This window comes from Polypterus senegalus, chromosome 3 (genome assembly GCF_016835505.1).
Source record: "Polypterus senegalus isolate Bchr_013 chromosome 3, ASM1683550v1, whole genome shotgun sequence".
In the NCBI taxonomy this organism is placed as follows: domain Eukaryota; kingdom Metazoa; phylum Chordata; class Cladistia; order Polypteriformes; family Polypteridae; genus Polypterus; species Polypterus senegalus.
This window is the reverse complement of record NC_053156.1, coordinates 65,154,872-65,172,954: the sequence shown is the minus strand read 5'-3', so window position 1 is coordinate 65,172,954 and position 18,083 is coordinate 65,154,872. Positions and strand designations below refer to the sequence as shown.

At 38.1% G+C, this 18,083-nt stretch overlaps 1 protein-coding gene across 1 annotated transcript in view; it reads right to left on the bottom strand.

The window, feature by feature from the left end:
• Positions 1-460: 460 nt before the first annotated feature.
• zgc:77439 (uncharacterized protein LOC378987 homolog) overlaps positions 461-18,083 on the bottom strand; it is a 37,411-nt gene continuing 19,788 nt past the window's right edge. The window contains exons 3-7 of the mRNA XM_039747381.1: positions 12,998-13,136; positions 9,551-9,693; positions 9,385-9,437; positions 4,225-4,667; positions 461-3,418 (exon numbers count right to left, since the gene is read on the bottom strand). Of these exons, the coding sequence (XP_039603315.1) occupies positions 3,095-3,418; positions 4,225-4,667; positions 9,385-9,437; positions 9,551-9,693; positions 12,998-13,136 (1,102 nt within the window). The 3' untranslated portion in view covers positions 461-3,094. The remainder of the gene's footprint in view (positions 3,419-4,224; positions 4,668-9,384; positions 9,438-9,550; positions 9,694-12,997; positions 13,137-18,083) is intronic.

Below are 18,083 nucleotides of genomic sequence, written 5' to 3'. Positions count from 1 at the left end.
AGGGGAAAGCTCTAGAATTCAGCCAGCCACTGCCCCAAAACCAAAAGAGGGATGATGTCTATGAGCAGTGGCAAGTATGGATAGGGTGTCATGGAAAAAAGTGTTTCCATTCCAGACACAAGAAGCAGCTGCCAAATGTGTAATTCTGCTCTCCGGTCTTCTGAGAGAGTACTGATAATGCAAAGTGTGTTTTTTGAGGAGCTGAAGCACAATAGATAGAAAATGAGGTAGTGACCTCTGGGAACAGATCATATGGGCCTTGGGTGCAGGAGACACCTGATGCAGAAAACATGACATAAAAAGTTAGAGTAAGGCAGTAATCTAACTTACCTTTTCTTACAGAATAGAGAGTAATACAAACAAACTTGAACCATGTTTAGATGGAAGTCCCAAATCCTGGGCCACGGGCCAAATACAATCCATGGTACATATAAAATTGCCTCAGGTCCGGTGCTTTAAAAAGGAACCAGATAGTAGTGCAGTAGTTTTGAAACATTCATCTATATTTAATTCCAAAATTCAGTTGTCATTGTCATAAAGCCGAGCCTCTTTAATATCTAAAATCAAGACGCCTCATGGAGACTTCAGACTTAAATTTGCAAATGATTCTTGCTTAAAAATATTGTTTTGGTAGCTGCTGGAGTAAGTTCAATTGGGTGAGTGTGTTTTTATAATGGACATGAAAAGATTAAAATACAGACAATATAACCAAAATAATCAAAGCTGACCTGAAAGGGATTGGTGCTAGGCAAACATCCATAAAGCTATGAAGTAAGTGAACAATATGTTTAAAAATCCATAGGCATTGTGTAAAATTCAACAATATCCTCAAAGAATATCCAGAAAAGTTACTAAGGCAAACTGAAAAGTAAAATAAATCATCTATCACACAGAAGACAAAATTAATCATGTTGCATTTTTTTAACTATTGTGAAACTAAGTGTTTGTATCTGATGACATAGTAATTCACACAGAACCACACAGACCACATAGTTTCTCATCTGGAATAATATAACATTGCCAGACTTCTTTAATTCAATTTAGTGTCATGGGATGCCAGAGCTTATCCTGTCTGCTTTGGATCAAAAGCAGGAAACAGCCCTGGACAGAGTGCCAGTTTAGTGAAATTCCCATTCACACGCTCCCCCATCCATACTAGGGCCAGCTCAGAATCACCAGTTAATGTAACCTGAGTCTCTTTGGGGATGTGGGAGGAATACGGGTAGGATAGGTAAACTTGGTTGGAATAAGGTTGTTAATACTTTGAAAAGAAATGCCATAAATCGAGATTTATAATGGAGAATTTTTTATTGTTGTAGTTACTTTTGTCAATGTTAAACAGGCTAACCTATAAGTATCAAAAAAGTAGACAGAAAGGGCAACTCACAGAATTAGCGGACAGAATCCTCTGCAAATTAAATGTGCTGTAATTCATTTCGGTCTATTTTGTTAATTTTGAGGGTTAGTTTCATTTATTGTGTCAATACTTTTGTCTCTCTTCATGATGTCATGCTTTGTTACATATTGTGTTTCACTTCCAAGGACGTTTTCTTGTTGCAGTGTTTCACTGCCCACGTATCAATTAAATAATGTACCAGATACAGCCTACTTTAATCCCACGGTTTCACTATGTAACTAAAAATAAAACAAAGACTTACAGCAAAAAGAATTTCTAAAAAAACTTTTGCTTAGATTTTCAGGGTTCCAACAAAGTACTCTTTGACAGGATTTTTGATTTGTTCACGTTATTATTTGATCCTTACATATCCCATTCTGTTTAGTATTTTCAACATGAAACACTTTTTTCTAGTAATATACACATTTTTTCATGTAAAAATATTTTTGCTGGTTACACTAGCTAACTCAGATATGAGAAACTGGTCAAATGTACTAGCATTTACTGGAGGTAAATGAAAATAATCATTAAGGAGAAACCCAGGCTGGGGAATCTTCAAATGGTTGTCATGGCATTTGTAAACATATTGAATGTGAGAGCCTTCACATAAATGTGCAGCAAAAAGGCTGAATTTGTTAAAGACTAAAAACTCTATCTATCTATCTATCTATCTATCTATCTATCTATCTATCTATCTATCTATCTATCTATCTATCTATCTATCTATCTATCTACAAAATCTAAGTGTGAAGGCATAATGTGGTTGACTGGTTTGGTCAGCTAGCTGAATTGATTAGGTGACACTGGGGAGAGTGATATGTCAGAAAAAGGTAACATACGAGAATGAGGCAGGATCAGAATGGACCAAACAGCAGATGCTTCCTTGAAATAGTGAAGCTTGATGACAGTTTTGCCCCAAGAAAAAAATATAATTTCCATTGAAATCATAATCTCTGAAGCATAATGATAATTCTGTAGTGTAATTGCAGCAATTATGGAGGCTAGCCGAGAAAACGTGATAGTTACTGAAATAAGTCAGAATGATGATAATGTCAAAAATAAGATAGGCAAGGTTTTGTATTTAAAAATAGTAACTATACTGAATACTGTCAATCAGCTATTAAATAAGAAGTGAACTTGACGTGAAGACAGATGCCAAACTTACAGGGTCAATTTAGAGAATGACAGTGATATTTTTAGAGATAGAAAAGGTGTGACAAAATGACTATGCAAGTCAAAGAGAATCTTGATGTCAAGGAAGCACAGGGCATACTCCTAAATGAAATTGGAAGGCACTGAGAAAGAATAAGATGTACAGTGATGGGCTAAACAGCAAGATCAGGAGAAAACCTAGAGTTACGCAAAGCAAGTCAGACTATGGAAACAAGGGGTACCATAGAATGATGGGTGCATGATATTGTTTTATTTGATTTTTAATGTCATTTTGATATTGGTGTGGATCAGATGTGTAGAGTGTAATTAGTATTCAGAACAATGTATTCACATTTGACAATTCCTTTTGAGAACTGTTAATAAAAAGGTCAGAAAAAACTAAACAATTCATTTAAGACCAGCTGTGTTTCTCTGTCCCAAGTAACAGGCCTCCTCACTATAATTCAAAATCTCTAAAATTATTACGTCTCGTTTTATAGAAAATGTAATTGAATTTGAATCAGACAAAAGAAAGAAGACACCAACTCATTCAGCTCCTTTTTGCATCACAGTCCACTCATGGTCACTAAACACTTGATAGATATAGTTCTTGTAGTTGAGTAGATCCTGGGCTCGAAAGACTTTGTTAGCCTCATAGAGGTTCTTCCAGAATGGAGGCAGAGGCTTAAATTTACCCAGCCGAGCCATTTCATCATTGTAGTCCCACTGCTCAGAGTCCAGTTTCAGGATGTGTCTTAAGGCAGTGCCCTTCTGAAGTTGAGTCTGCATATCTACCTCCATCTCCTCTTCCATTTGTTTTTGAGTAGGCAGAGTAAAGGATCCGTCCAAAACAGACAGGGCAAACTGAATCTGAAAGGCAAAGAGAGACTAACATGGAACGATGAAACGTACAAAGAAAAAATAACCAGTTTGAATGACCTTCCTTAAATCTTGCTAGGAGTGGTTTCTTTCAAAGAATCTTTAATAGAATCTATATTATTGAGCATGTCTAAGATGGATTATTTACAAGTTGTATGTGTTAATTATCTGAACTTAACCTCAAGCTTATACATAAGAAGAAGCAAAATAACTTATTTGTATCTCAAAAGAAATGGTTCACTTGCTCAAAGTGACAGACTTTAGTCCTTGATAATCAGGCAAAGACTTCCTACAACATCTTAGCCACTTTTTGCATGTGACTGAAATTAAGACAGCACATAGCCAACCTATCTGACTCATTGGCAACAAAACGATTATGACCCAAGCACAAAAAACATGGTAACAATGTTTTAGGAATGAGCATATCAACCAATGCTAAAACCACCAGGCTCAAAAATAGCAAACCATGCAGGGCATCCCAACAGCAAAGATTTAGTTGAAATGAGCCTGACCATAAGAAGAATGGTGTTAAGCAGCAGATGCATACTAACACCTTTGTGCTGCCAGAGTTCTAGTGGTCAGCTGACAACAGCTATGGAGATCAATTACTTTTGATACCTGACCTGCTTTCATCGGTCACAATGATCTGCTCCATCTAGTAGTGGCTTGGTACTACCCTGTTTTATTATTAATTACACATCACCTACACAACATCGTTAAACCCTGTGGCCCAGGGACAACTGGTAATTTACCACAGGAAGATGAAGTTAAATAAAAGAAAAATAAATCCAACTAACCTGGCAATGGAAGTGTGGGAAAGGACAGATTGCACGGCAGATGCCTATAAGGAAGAGAGATGGGAAGGCAGGATGCAGCAGATGTTTATACAGTGGGGTTACACAGTGTTCTCGCACTTGCAGCCCCACCTCCTCCTTTGACAGAAAGGGGAAGGTAAAATTGTAGCCTGTGCACAACATGAAGACATCTGGCTTTGCCCGGTCACCATCCTCAAACACCAGCTCTCCATCTTCATTGATTAGCTTCACTCCTTGTGCTTGACGCACTCCCCTGGGAAGTGGGCAGGTGAGAGGGCGCTGTCTGTGACTCAGGGTCACCTCACTTGCTACTTCAGACAGCTCTATCATGATGTCCATACCAGACAAGCCAGCACCTAGTAATACTACACTCTTTCCAGCAAAGGGCTCTGCAACACGGTAGTCATGACTGTGCATTAGCATTCCTGGAAAAACAAATGGAAACAAAAAATTAATCTAAATAGTAAATGGGTGACAGCACCTTGCAGAAACAGACAGGAGATAAGCCATGGATGACCAGAGCATTTTTGGAAGCAAGCTGTACATAGCCTCTTGAGTGTCTGTTCAGTCCACTGCTGGTGATCTATGAAGTTGTGCTAGGCCCTTAACATGTCTAGGGGAGGTGGATGCTTGTACTGTATGCTTTGGTATCCATTTGTGTGGAGTTTGCAAATTCTCCTCATGTTTTCTTTCTCACTACTCTGGTTTCAAATAAAAAACATTTATTTTTGGTTGACTGGTAATTCTAATCTAGTAAACTAGTGTTAGTGTGTGTGTGAATGTGCAACTGAATTATCTACGTCCTGTACTTGATGCTAACAGGATGAGACACAGCATGACTAAAACATGGAGACAAGTAAGTTCTACAAATTGATGGATATATAAAAGGATGGATGAATGGATCCAGAACCCTATCATTAAGACCAAAAGTAGTGCCTTGGGAACCTTCAGATCTTAACTGTTAGTTTGTATGCGTAGCCTACAGTATAGGCTGAAATGTAAATGACAAGTTATTACTGTAACTATTCTGTTGGGTGTGATGCTTGTCAAAATACACTCAATGAGCAAATATTTAGGAACACTATACTAATACTGGCTAGGATCTCCTTTTGCTCTGAAAACAGCCTTAGTTCTTCATGGCATGGATTCTGCAAAATGATGGAACATTCCTTTGGGATTCTGGTTCATGTTGACATGACTGCATCTCACAATTTCTGCAGATTTGTCAGTTTTTTTAATCTACTGTTATGCCGATTCCAAAAATTGTTCTACTGGATTCAGATCTGATGAGTAAGAAGGACACTGAAAAACACTCAACTAATCATGTTCATAAAAACAGTTTAAGATGACTTTTGATTTGCGACATGGTACATTATTTTGTTGGAAGTAGACATTAGAAGATAAGTAAATAGTGGCTAGGAGGAGAAGTACATTTCTTCTGCAAAAAGAAGCCAATATGGGAAGAAAGGCAAGACAATGAGACAAAAGTGAGAGAAGTGACAGAAAATCATAATAGTGTTTGTAAAGCTGTGATCAGAAGAGGATGTAAAAAAAGAGTATGTCAAACTGCAGAAAGCAAAGCCAAGTGTATCCTCTGGCAGTGAAGCAAATGAGACACGGGCATAGCAGCTCACAGAGCAGGAGGAACGAAGTACATCCACCATCACTGTTGGCCCAAGTATGGCTGTCCTAGTGCACACACTAACAGCTGAATGAAAACTGTTTAGAAAGTTTTTACATCTACTTCATTTTATGTTATGATGTAAATGTTGATTTTGGTGTATAAACTTGCTAATCCTGTGGGTTGTGCTTAAGCAAGAACTTAAATGAAGGAGATTCAGAGGGAGAGTGTCAACATAAATATGTGTTTAATGTTAATAATATGGAAATGACTGAGTTGTCCATTCTTCTCTCATTTGTGTTAGGCATCTCAAAGTCAAAAGGATCAACACAGCGAGAACTGAGGGTTTTCCAAGTAACAATCCAGGGGGGACAGTGAATGGAGGTTCAAACTGTATGGTACAGCAGATATAAATGGCTAGAGTATTAATCTCAAAGCAGGAAGTCTGCATATTGTTATTCCTGCCAAAACTTCTACCTCCCTGCATTCAGTCATTCAGTGATTACATTTAACTGCCTCAAAATTTGGAAGAAAGTCATGTTCAAAGTTGGTGGCTTTGCAGACTGTGCTAAATCAGATGTGCACACTAATGCAATGACTGCTATGGTAGAATAGGGAATTTCAATAGGCAAGTAATGCTTTGAGAGATCCTAATACAGAGTACAGTGAATTATTACAGTTGTTCTCAACCTGTGGGGCGGGCCCCCCTAGGGAGGCGCGAAGTAACAAAAAGGGGGGCGCAAAGATGTGAAAAAAAGAAAACAACAATCAAAAATATGAGAAAAACATCTGTTGAAACCAAAACAAATTAACTTAAACTACATTCTGATACTAGAACAATAAATATAGAGTTAGATAAATGTCGATAAAAGTTAAGTAGGTATAATAAAATATGCATCTACATTTAAAAAAAATGAAAACTGTTATGAAAACTCAGGTCACAAATACTTAAAGGTTGAGAAACACTGAATTAGTAAAATAAAACAGAGTAATGACTGCTATGGCAGAACAGGGAATATCAATAGGCTAGTAATGTTTTGAGAGATCTTAATACAGAGTACAGTGAATTAGTAAAATAAAACAGTGTATGTATCAAACAGTTGGCAGTATCTTACTTCTAACAGCAACCCATAATGTAGTGCGGAGATGCCACAGAGAGATGGAGACAGAAGATAAGGGTAATTTCCATGCTATAATAGAGCTTATTTCTAGATGTGATCCCAAAGTGAAACAAAACGACAAAAAAAGAGCAACGTACAAAAAAAAATGAAACATTAAATTGTCTAGCTGATATGGTCCATATTTAATAATAAATGAAGTCAAAGTACAGTAAGCAAGTCTTTCAGCATAATAATAGAAGGAACAACATGTCATTTGTGCTAAGATACTAACTGGTGCAGTGCATGAACGTTTTCTAAATTTTGAAGTAGCTAAGCATCTGAATGCTACCTCACCTTCAGAGAAAATAATTCAAATTCTCCAGAATTATGGTCTTGATGACCAAAATGACCTGATAGGGCAAGGCTATGATGGTGCCTCAGTTATTTGTGAGAGGAACAATGGGGTACAAGCACGCATTAAAGAGGAAGCATCTTTGTGCACTGCAATATGGGATGGGTACAAAATGTTGCTGGATTGGACCGTGGGTGTGGAATAGTATAAAGAACAAACACACACACACACACATTCTAAGCTTTATATGTAAGAAAACACATTGCTATCAGTATCAGATTATATTCATTAAATTCATTTCATTTCAAGTAATTTGTTTACTTATTTGGCTGCTGCCTTTATCCAAGGCAGCCTGCAATATTTATGATACATTTAGTTGCATTTCTTTTGGTTTTCCGACTGGAGCACAGGAAGGTCAGTAATCAAACTGTGTCAGTATTGGGGCTTGAACCCATAACTTCAGTGTTTGAAGTCCAAAGCCTTAAACCTTACACCACACTCCCTGCCTAACACTATTTCACACTTCCTGCATTCAGATTGAATTTGGCAAAGAGATATTCAGAAGGCCAATGAATGATATGACTTCTGCTCTAATATCGCTATTACGTAATCTTACTATTATATCAATAGACATTCTACCTTGTAATTTGCCTGTTCTGTAGACTTTAATTGTGCCACCCCATGATCTTCACTGGCCCTATCTGGCCACCCCACTAAAAATCTTGTGAACGATCTTCTTGTTGCTCTCATCTAAAAGGTGTTTCCGTCCACCAAATGGCTGATTAGATAACTGCATGGATAAGCAAGTGTTCAGGTGCTCCTAATTATTTGCTCAGTACATAATAAAAAAAAGTTCCACTTCAGGAATATGATTAGAGGTACATGATATTTTAATAAACCTTATATTTAAGTGTACATTAACATTTAAAGGCTATTACTTCAGAATATCACCATCACTCCAAAAGCCAATATACTCAACCTCATTCTTACAGTTTTTGGAATATCAATGCTTAGAAGATGAGCACCACATCTAGTTCATATGCATCATCACCAAAAACTTGTATTTTAGGAAATCTACTTACTAAAATGAATTCTGTCAGAATGTACTGAAGTGGAAAATACAAACATTATCAGAAGAGGACACACTTAGAACAGCAAAAAGCTGTTGACATGAGTTTGTAGTGAGTGATGACTTTTATTTTTAAAATAACTAATATTGTTATGAACATCTGCGGTGGGCTGGCGTTCTGCCTGGGGTTTGTTTCCTGCCTTGCGTCCTGTGTTGGCTGGGATTGGCTCCAGCAGACCCCCGTGACCCTGTAGTTAGGATGTAGCAGGTTGGATAATGGATGGATGGATGTTATGAAAATGACTTTATTATTATTGAAATAGAAAATAAGCCCAGCAGATATTTATTAATTTGTTTTGAGTTTTATACTGTAGGTGTCCCTATTTTTGTGAGATAGAACAAATTCTGCAGTCACAAAAGACTTTCCTCTGCATGTTGTAGCAGACAAGTCCTAAAAACAATCATGGTCTGCAGAGAGAAGTTTTCTTATTTGTCTGCTTTGATTCAGTTGTGTCATATCTTACATATTGTTCAAAATTAGATAAATGGCCTTGACATGTAGTAGCAAAATTATAAATCAGCCAAACTCTTCACCAAAGCTATCCAACTTGGTATGACTACATAGAAACAATTGTTTCTCATCAGCAAGGCAGGTCAGCTTGTCTTTTTTTTCACAATCACGGCCCCCTATTTATTCTGTGTTGGCTAATTTCCTGAACCTTCTCCCACCTTCACCTATTTTTATCAGACACAAGTGTCCCTGTGCAACTCAGCTAATCAAGGTTTATTCCCATGATGGCATAAAGGCCTTTGTTCCAAGCAGCATGATAAGCAAGAGACAGAAATGTCCACAAATGTCATCTCCAAAGTTTGACCTCAGCAGCATCTTCATTAAGCTAGGTCAAGCAATCACCAGAGGCCTTGCCACTTTTAGTTTGCACTCTTGGTCTTAATCACCTACCAAAGAACAAAAGAGCTGAACAAATGTGATTTACTTTACCCTTGAAGTTTTCCAGACCAGCGATAGGTGGGATGTAAGGATCAAAGAAGTGTCTGAAAAGAAGCAAAAAGGCAACTTAAGAAATTATAAAGCAGGCAGCTCCCTTTAGCCACAATTACACCCCAAGTTGTCAAATGTGCCCCACTTTGAAGACATAGCTACTCACCCGTTGCACACCATTACTGCATCAAACTGATTAGTGGTCTTGTGTCCTTTGCCTGTGGCATCAGAGGTGGTCACATCCCAAGTCAGACCGCCCTGTCTTGACTCTGAAAAGACTGGGCGCACAGACTCAACCAACCTATGAAACTAGAGATTGAAACAAAAGCTGCTTTATAAAATTATTAAAGGCACATTTATTAAATCAGATTTTATTCATAATAAATGTGCCGAACAGTCGACTACTAATGTGTACTAAGAGGCAGCTACCTCCAAGTTTAGCAGAACTAAGTGAGCTTTGTCCTTGGGATAAAATAGCAGATCACTCATTTTGAAGGACACAATCCTTCTATCTTCCAGAGTGGTAAGAATTTCTAGCATCTAGGAATGACTTTATTCAGTGCAGTAATATCTGTATGTGAATAGCAATAGCTAGAGCCATTTTTAAATCCTCAAAGGAAAAGAGACAACGGTCACAACTAAAGTGAATGCTTTTCAGGGTTTGTGAGAAGGAGATGCACCAGGGTGACAGTTTAAAAGGAGCAGATAATGAAGTCTAAAATATGTTATCAGTCTGATGATCTGATACTATTCTGTCCAAACAGATGACCATAGTTCATGGTATTCAGTTAAGATTTGATATTCAGCAATTGATGGTAAAACATTTTTCAAAATAGAAAAAGATTTATAATGCTGAAGTGCAGATTTTTATAGGGGTAGCCTGGGGCCTCATGCATAACGTCATGCGTAGAATTCGCACTATAACATGACGTATACACAAAAGCCGAAATGTGCTTACACACAGAAAAATCCAGATGCAGGAATCTGTGCGTACTCCAAGTTCCACGTTCTTCTGCTACATAAACCCCGGTCACCGTGAAAAGAAATGCACGTGCACACACCTGTTGTCCCGCCCCAATTCCTCCCAGAATTACGCCTCTTTGAATATGCAAATCAATATAAATAGCCCTTAAGCTCAGCATTCTGTGAAAAGACAATGGGAAAAGCACGGGGAAAATATAAGAATTTCAGCGAATACCAAGTGGAGGGAAGGGAAAAATATACTATTTGTTGATTTAAACAGTGATATAATCAACAAAAGGAAGCTGATCGAGTGACATAGCGTGTCGGAGAAACTCGAAAGCTCAAGTTCACAAAGTCGCACAGTGCCCGAAATAAAAAAGAAGTCACATATCAAAGTCGCCGTGAAAAGGCGAGTTGTAGCCCACCGTCAGAGTGTCATATGAAAGCTTATTAGGGTACAGACAAAAAAAAATAGGCACACAGTGGGAAAAAAGCACGAAATATCTACTTTAATACTTCAATCTCGAAATTTCCACTTTAATCACATAGTTTATTTCGTCATTAAAGTAGAACATCATAAACTTCATCTTAAAATCATTTAACTTACTATTTTCTCAAATCACATCCTAAGTAAAGTAGCATGTTAAATGCTTTGTTTTGTATTTGATCTTCTATGTGCTCTATGTGTGTGAATCACTACGTGCTTCCGTTCTTTCTCTTTCTCTGACAGGACACGGAATCCATTACATTTGTGATATTACAGATCTCTGAATAATTAAAATATGTGATATCATTTTCATGATTATTGGAATGAAAGCATATTATTAAACATGGGAACGTGGTGGCACAGTGATTGTTCATGTCTCACACAAGATGCTTGATGCACCATACGCGACCTTCGATGAAATAATTTATTGTAGCAGTACTGTCTCTTTCAAACGTACTAACCCCCCACCCCAATTCCTGTCCTTACTTTTCTTTCTCCAAATACCCAATCACCACACAATCAGCTCTGTAATAGACGTTAAGCCATCTGTAAGCTTACAACGAGGATTCTTCAAAACTTTTAAGGAACATTGAAATATCTTCATAGTACGTGTTTAATTATTCTATCCGTCTATCCTTCCAGTGTCGTGCCAGACTCCGCAAATTTACAGCGCGTTGCAGGAACAATACATGAACTTGCTAGCGATGCGGCACCGTGTCCTCACATGTTTAATTATTAACAACACAGATTATCTAAATGAAGTTAAAGCTTTATCTGTATAATATAATCAACATATTTTGCTGCATTTCATCTTAAAAATGATATCGTCATCATATGTAAATACACGCTTTATAAAGTGGCGCAGGTTGTGCAATATTATAACTGTAGTGCAAGTTTACAGTGAGGTGATTGTACTTAAAAGTACAAACAGTTCCACAAGGAGCACTTGATTGAGTGCATTTATAGTTCTTGGGATGAAACTGTTTCTGAACCACGAGGTCTGTACAGGAAAGGCTTTGAAACATTTTGCCGTGGCTGAGGCAGCGTGTGCTTGATGCTGTATACCGATAATTCTCTTTCCGATCAGCTGCTGCTCTGATTTCCCACTCAGATACAGTGATAAAAATACTTCGAGTGGTGCAGTGAGAGTAATATGGAAAAAGATGATCTGCTGTGGCAACCCTTAAAGGGAGCAGGTGAAAGAAGAAAAAGGTGCAGTGAGAGTAACAACGCTAAAGCAGTTATGGTATTTGGAATACTATGGCTATTTCCTTGAGCATTATATTGTTACAGGTTAATTACAATCAGATGCATTACACTAATAAACAATATGCGGTTAATTTCAGTGTTTTTATAAAGCCGCGTCAGGAATGTGGATCTAAGAAACAAAGGTTAACCACACAGGAACAGTAGCACTGCTTTGATGCTGGGTGCCGCCAGTCTGCAAAACCGAGCACAGAACTTGCGTACGACAGGGTATGAGGTACCGTGGAAATGTGCGTGGCTTTACACCAAGTTTAGGTTTTATACATCACGATTTGAATGTGGAAACGTTCTTATACAACATTTCTGTGCGTACATACTGTTTATACATGAGGCCCCTGGATTGTAAAATACAGGAGAACAGAGGTCAGACATTTTTGGGAACTTAAAAAATGTATGTTTGTGAAATTTCATATGGGCCAAATGGAGTCATACAGGCTGGGCAAGAATGAAAAAATATGATCTATTTGGCAAGGCCAGGCATAGACAAGCAAAATATACTGCCATATACTTTTCCAAATGGGCAGACAGAATTGTGTATGGACTGAGTCAAACATTAAATCGATTGCTTACAATGAGCCACATTCTAGATTCTCTCCTTGTTTCATGTAGTTAAGAAGAATTTCCCATTACTTATGTGGCTGAATAATATTTATGAGATAAAGGTGGAGCCCATATGTTGGGTGGAGCAGAAGACATGCGCTGGTCAAGATTTATATTTAAGCAGAGAGTAGTTGGTATGCTGTGGGTATGTGAACTATACATTGAGCAGTCCTTCATAACTCTGGCATGTCCTTTGTGAATGGTTTGAGAAATGGCCCATGTGCAGAGTGCCCTGATGTGCAGTACTGAGCAGCTTACATCCAATGCCGCATAGAATAATTCAGAGAGAAGACTCACCTTAATGTGCTCACGAATTCCAAAGTGATCGCAGTACTGGTTCAAATACTTGCGCACCTCTGTGTGGTGGACAAACGATGGGAGGTGCTTGTCAAATGGGAAATCTGGGAATGCCATTACTTCCTTGGGAATGTTAGTTCTGGATGAGAATGAAGAAGGTAACAGAGAGATGTGTTCCATTGTCAGAAAATCTGTTCATCAATCAAAAGTTCTAATCTAACAACCAGAAATCCTGCCATAAGTTAAAAATAGACCTAGATGATTAACAGAAGCAAGAGTTCAAGAAATAAATTTGTCAGTCAACCAAAAATTTCAAAACATGTCACTAGCAACTGTAAACACCTGTATTTATTGACTCAGGGTTGCAAGAAGCCGAAGCCTATCCTATCAGCTTCAGATGCAATACAGGAGCCAACCCAGTTTTAGGTCACATACCCTTATTTTCTAAAATTGGATCTATCTGCAGTCACCAAGCTTTCCAAATAAGCTGAAGCCATACATTGAAACACAATTTCTTTTCCAAGGCTGCATCTACTTCTTTAAGAATTAATGTCCACAAAGATTTGATGGATCTTTCCTCACTGATCACTTAACATGAAATTTCGACCGGCGGTTCTTTCAAGAGTCAAGAGATATTTAATAGAGAAACAGGAAGATTATGTCAAATAACAGATAAACTAGACAAGACTCTATCAAGGAGAGAAGAATGTGATTTATTGATAAATCAATCAATGGCATCCACTTTGAATTACAAACTGAAGTATTAGGACGCTTGTATCTTTTGAAATGTGTCTCATGTGATCTCCCAGCCAGCTAGTTTTCATTTTGTTTTGAAAAATACAATTGCCCTTTTGTGATAAGTGCTATTGGAAGTCATGCTGCAAATGAACAACAACAATTGTAATAATGATAATTATGTCTATTTATACAACAGCGTAGTTATGGTGGTGCAGTGTTAGTGCTGATGCCTCACAACAAGGAGACTGGGGTTCAAATCCGAGCCATACATTCAGGGAGCTCCCTGCATGTTTTCCCCATGACCAAGTGGTTTTCCTCTGGGTGCTCCAGTTTCCCTTCACAACTGAGAGACTTGCAGGCTGGATGAAATGGCATTGTTAAATTGGCCTTAGTGAATATGTGAGTCTTCACTCAGCCCTGGCTATTGCTCCTGCCTTGGGCCTAATGCTTGCTGAGTTGCAACCCTGCCCTGAATAAGCAGGTAAAGAAAATGGATTTATAGACTACTTATTAAAAAAACAGTTCCAAAGCACTTTACGTAAAACAATCAATAAATTGACCAAAATAAAGTTAGCACAATAATAGATAATGACAAATATGTAATCTAAAGTGCAATTAATGCAGTACATAAGTACAAATGCTATAAGGCCATTAAACAGATTGGTTTAATAAGACATAATCAGATTAAATTTTAAAATAATCAAAAATAAAACACAAATTAGGTTATTGTTAAAAAGTGCTTGTAAAACAAATTACTGTTAAGAAGGGAAAGAAGGTACAGATTCATCAAGCCTAAGTTCCTCTAACAAGCCCTTAAAGAGCCGAGGTGCTCTGACTACAAAGATTAAGTCGCTTTTAGTCTTATCTTAGCTCACAACAGCAGGTTTTTACCAGAAGATCTCATGATATTCCATGTAGTGGAAATGTGGAACCAGACTACACCTTGGATATTTTGTAATTCATGAACCGAGCAGGACCAGAGGAAGTAAGAGATACAGACAAAAACATGGGGCAAAACAATGGTGCAATTTATTTAGAGTGCTGTACAGCAAAAAAACAGACTTGTGTCATGTGGGCTTTTGCACACAGTTCTTCAGCAATAGCACAAAAACAAAAATAAATGAATAACAGACAAAACAAAAATAGTGAATATTTACAAAATGTACTTTACACTCAAAAATAAACTATTATAAAAAATATACACACATAATAAAGGCAGTGTTCTTTTACGCAAAGTTCAGGAAGCTCCTTAGAGAAAAACTGAAGGCAAATATTCACAATCAAAAATAAGTGTGTGTGTGTGTATATATACAGAGAAACAATTGCACCAAACCCCAAAAGTATTCTGGAAAATATATACAGTACACTGTACATATACCTCCACCAACAAACAATCACAAGAAGATATATGCAGAAAAATATTTCCAAAGAGAAATAAATACACAAACCAAGATTTGCTGCTCCCACAAACACTCCACATTTACCCATTATGCCTTTCTTTTTTGGTTGAATGAGGACCCCTTCATCTTCATCTTTTATTCCCAATTTTGGCAGACCAGCTTTAAGGTGCTTTACCATCATGTACTGAACTGGAGTGGAAAGATGAGACAGTGAAAGTACCCTATCCTCTCTACTTCTAATCTGAAATTGTATTATACAATCTATTAATTATAAAAATCCACATACTATCTTGTGATATTCTTTAATAGAAAGAGAGAGATTCAAACAGAGAATTTATTGGGATGCTATTCTGTCCCATCAAATCCTTCCTGTCTTTTTTATAAGCTGTATATTTCAGAATTATGTTTTCTAATGTTTCTTGATGACAAAGTCTGAATGTCCCAGTGCTATATTTTCCAATTTCAAATAAAATATAATTAGTCCCTAATGACAAATCCTTAGTCTTAATATTATAATCTTCTCCCTCATATTTCTTCCTTCCGCCCAATTAAATGTAACCTTCTTTTGAATGCCATCAAGATGTTTTCCTTATATTTCTTTATCCCAAGTTTCTTGCCACCTCTGTACTTACTGAAACATTTTAATCAATATTTTACTTTTTTTTTTTTTTTTACTATTTTACAATTCCTGTATTCTTCAGTTGTGACAAACCATGTCTAATTTCTAGCATAATATCTTGACAGCATGAGGATATTCCAGCTTTTAGACTGTTTAGTACAGATAATGAGCTGATCACAGCACTTTGAGGTTGCACATTGTCCATCCACCACAGTGCTAGTAAAACTGCCACCATTTCTGTAGTGTAAACTGATGGCTTGTCAGATAATCTTTTCTTGCCTGAAACTTGAAATTGTGGGATATGATATGCTGCACCTGCATGGAGAGTATCAAGGTCTTTTAATCTATCCATAAATATTTTAGTCATGATTTAATTCTGACCTTGTACACATTCACTGGTAATCTTCAAAGATTCATAAGTCCTATATTCTAATATTGTCTTCTGTAGAGTTGTATCTATCTTTGTTAGAGGATTCAAACATGGAGAGATAATTGGTAATGCGACACAGAGAAGCATACATGGCACTAGTAATATTCACGTCCTCTACTTGTTTATTACCCACCCATTGAAAAACAACTAATCATGCCATTTAAATGCTTCCAAGAATATGTTAGTATATTCTTTGCTGGATAATCTTCTTCATGACCATAAAGATATAACCAATATATAACAGCTAACTGAAGTCTACATAAATGTAATGGCATTTGGCCAATTTCACCCTGAACCACTGAGACAGGAGAATACAGAAGCTAACCACTGGTTGCTAGCAGCCATGTAGAGCTCATGCATACTGATGTGTTCTGATCAATAAGTTAAACTTTACTCTTACAGCTTATTCAGGATCATTTTAACTTATCTAAAGTAATTAAATAAACCATTAATGAAGCCAACTTTTCGTCTCTGCAAGGGTGCTGCTGAACTTAGCCAAATGTTTCAGACATTTGCATAGGCCTTCACTCGCTTTATGTGTGTTCCAACATGTTGTACCACAGAGCACAAGTCTGCAAGGACGATGATATACAATTGCAATTACAATTAAAATGGTAAGTGCCTTTTCTTTAACTACTGTTTTGATAGTTAAATTGTACTCTTGTACTCTACAAGGCAATCCTGTTCTTGTCTTTTTAAACATATTGTTTGCTATTATTCAATATTGTTCCCCCATCAGCTCCCAATTACGCTATTTGCATTGTAAACTTTGTGATTTGCATTGTCTACTGAAAATGTAACATTAAAATAATTTCTCAGCTAATAACTTCAAACAACTTAGGGTACATAAGAGATGAAAAATATCATTGTTGGCTTGCGTATTCCTTTAAGACAAGTTAAGAGACCATTGAAGTACTAAAGACATGACAATACCAAAGAAGTTAAAATGATTTCTGTATCTTTAAAATACAAGAATGCTTTAATCCTATGGATGTTTCAAAAGTGATAAAAAACATGCCCCGAGACAGCGCACTGAAGAACGCACCCGCAGCAGGAGACACTACATTCCAGAGGCTCCATAACCTGCCAGAGATGGTATGGGGAGAAAGCTGGGCAGACTTCAAGGTCGGCAGCTGGACGTCACAGAAGAAACCACAGTTGGCACGCCACGAAGAGAGGCCACACGGACAAGAGGTCTTCTGGAAGATGAGACCCATGCAGGGGCTGATGGCCTGGGGCTGCATCAATGGCCTAGGGGCACTGATTCATGGAGGGGTAAGCTCGAGGGCCAGTGAGGTAGGTCCGGTCCCCGTTTTCTCCACAGGACATCAAGCGGAGGACAAGTGCCTGGATGACCTCCCCGACTCGGCTTTCCCTGGTGAGTAGGGGGCAGTGGAGCATAGACGCCATCTCCCAGATGCAGGTAAGGAGGTAGGGAATGTGTGTTGGCACCCCATCGACAAAAGAACAGAGATGGGGACAGTTAATCTCCACCCCGCTTCTGGTGAGTACCTGAGGGGGCCGGCAAGTTAAGTGCTGGGCCCTGATGGCCCCGAAGAAACTAACCTGCTTTGGGCTGCACAGGAAGTGGAGGGTGGTCTCCTATGCCCTGCAGTCTCTCTTGCAGGTGTTCCAGGCTCTGCAGGAAGCCCGGAAAGAACTGGAGGAGAAACTCGGTGCACCATTGGAGGTAATTTACGAGTGGCTAAGTGATCAGTGCTGTTGTTGCGCTCTGCCCTCCCCTTTCATATACGGCACAGGCTTCACTTACCTGTACCACCCCATTCTGCAGGCTGGTGGAACTCGCGCAGTGCCATTTTAGCCACTCGTAAATGACCTACAGCCACAACACAGTCCCAAGCAGAGTACAAGTAAACACCACAAGTCCACACACTCTTC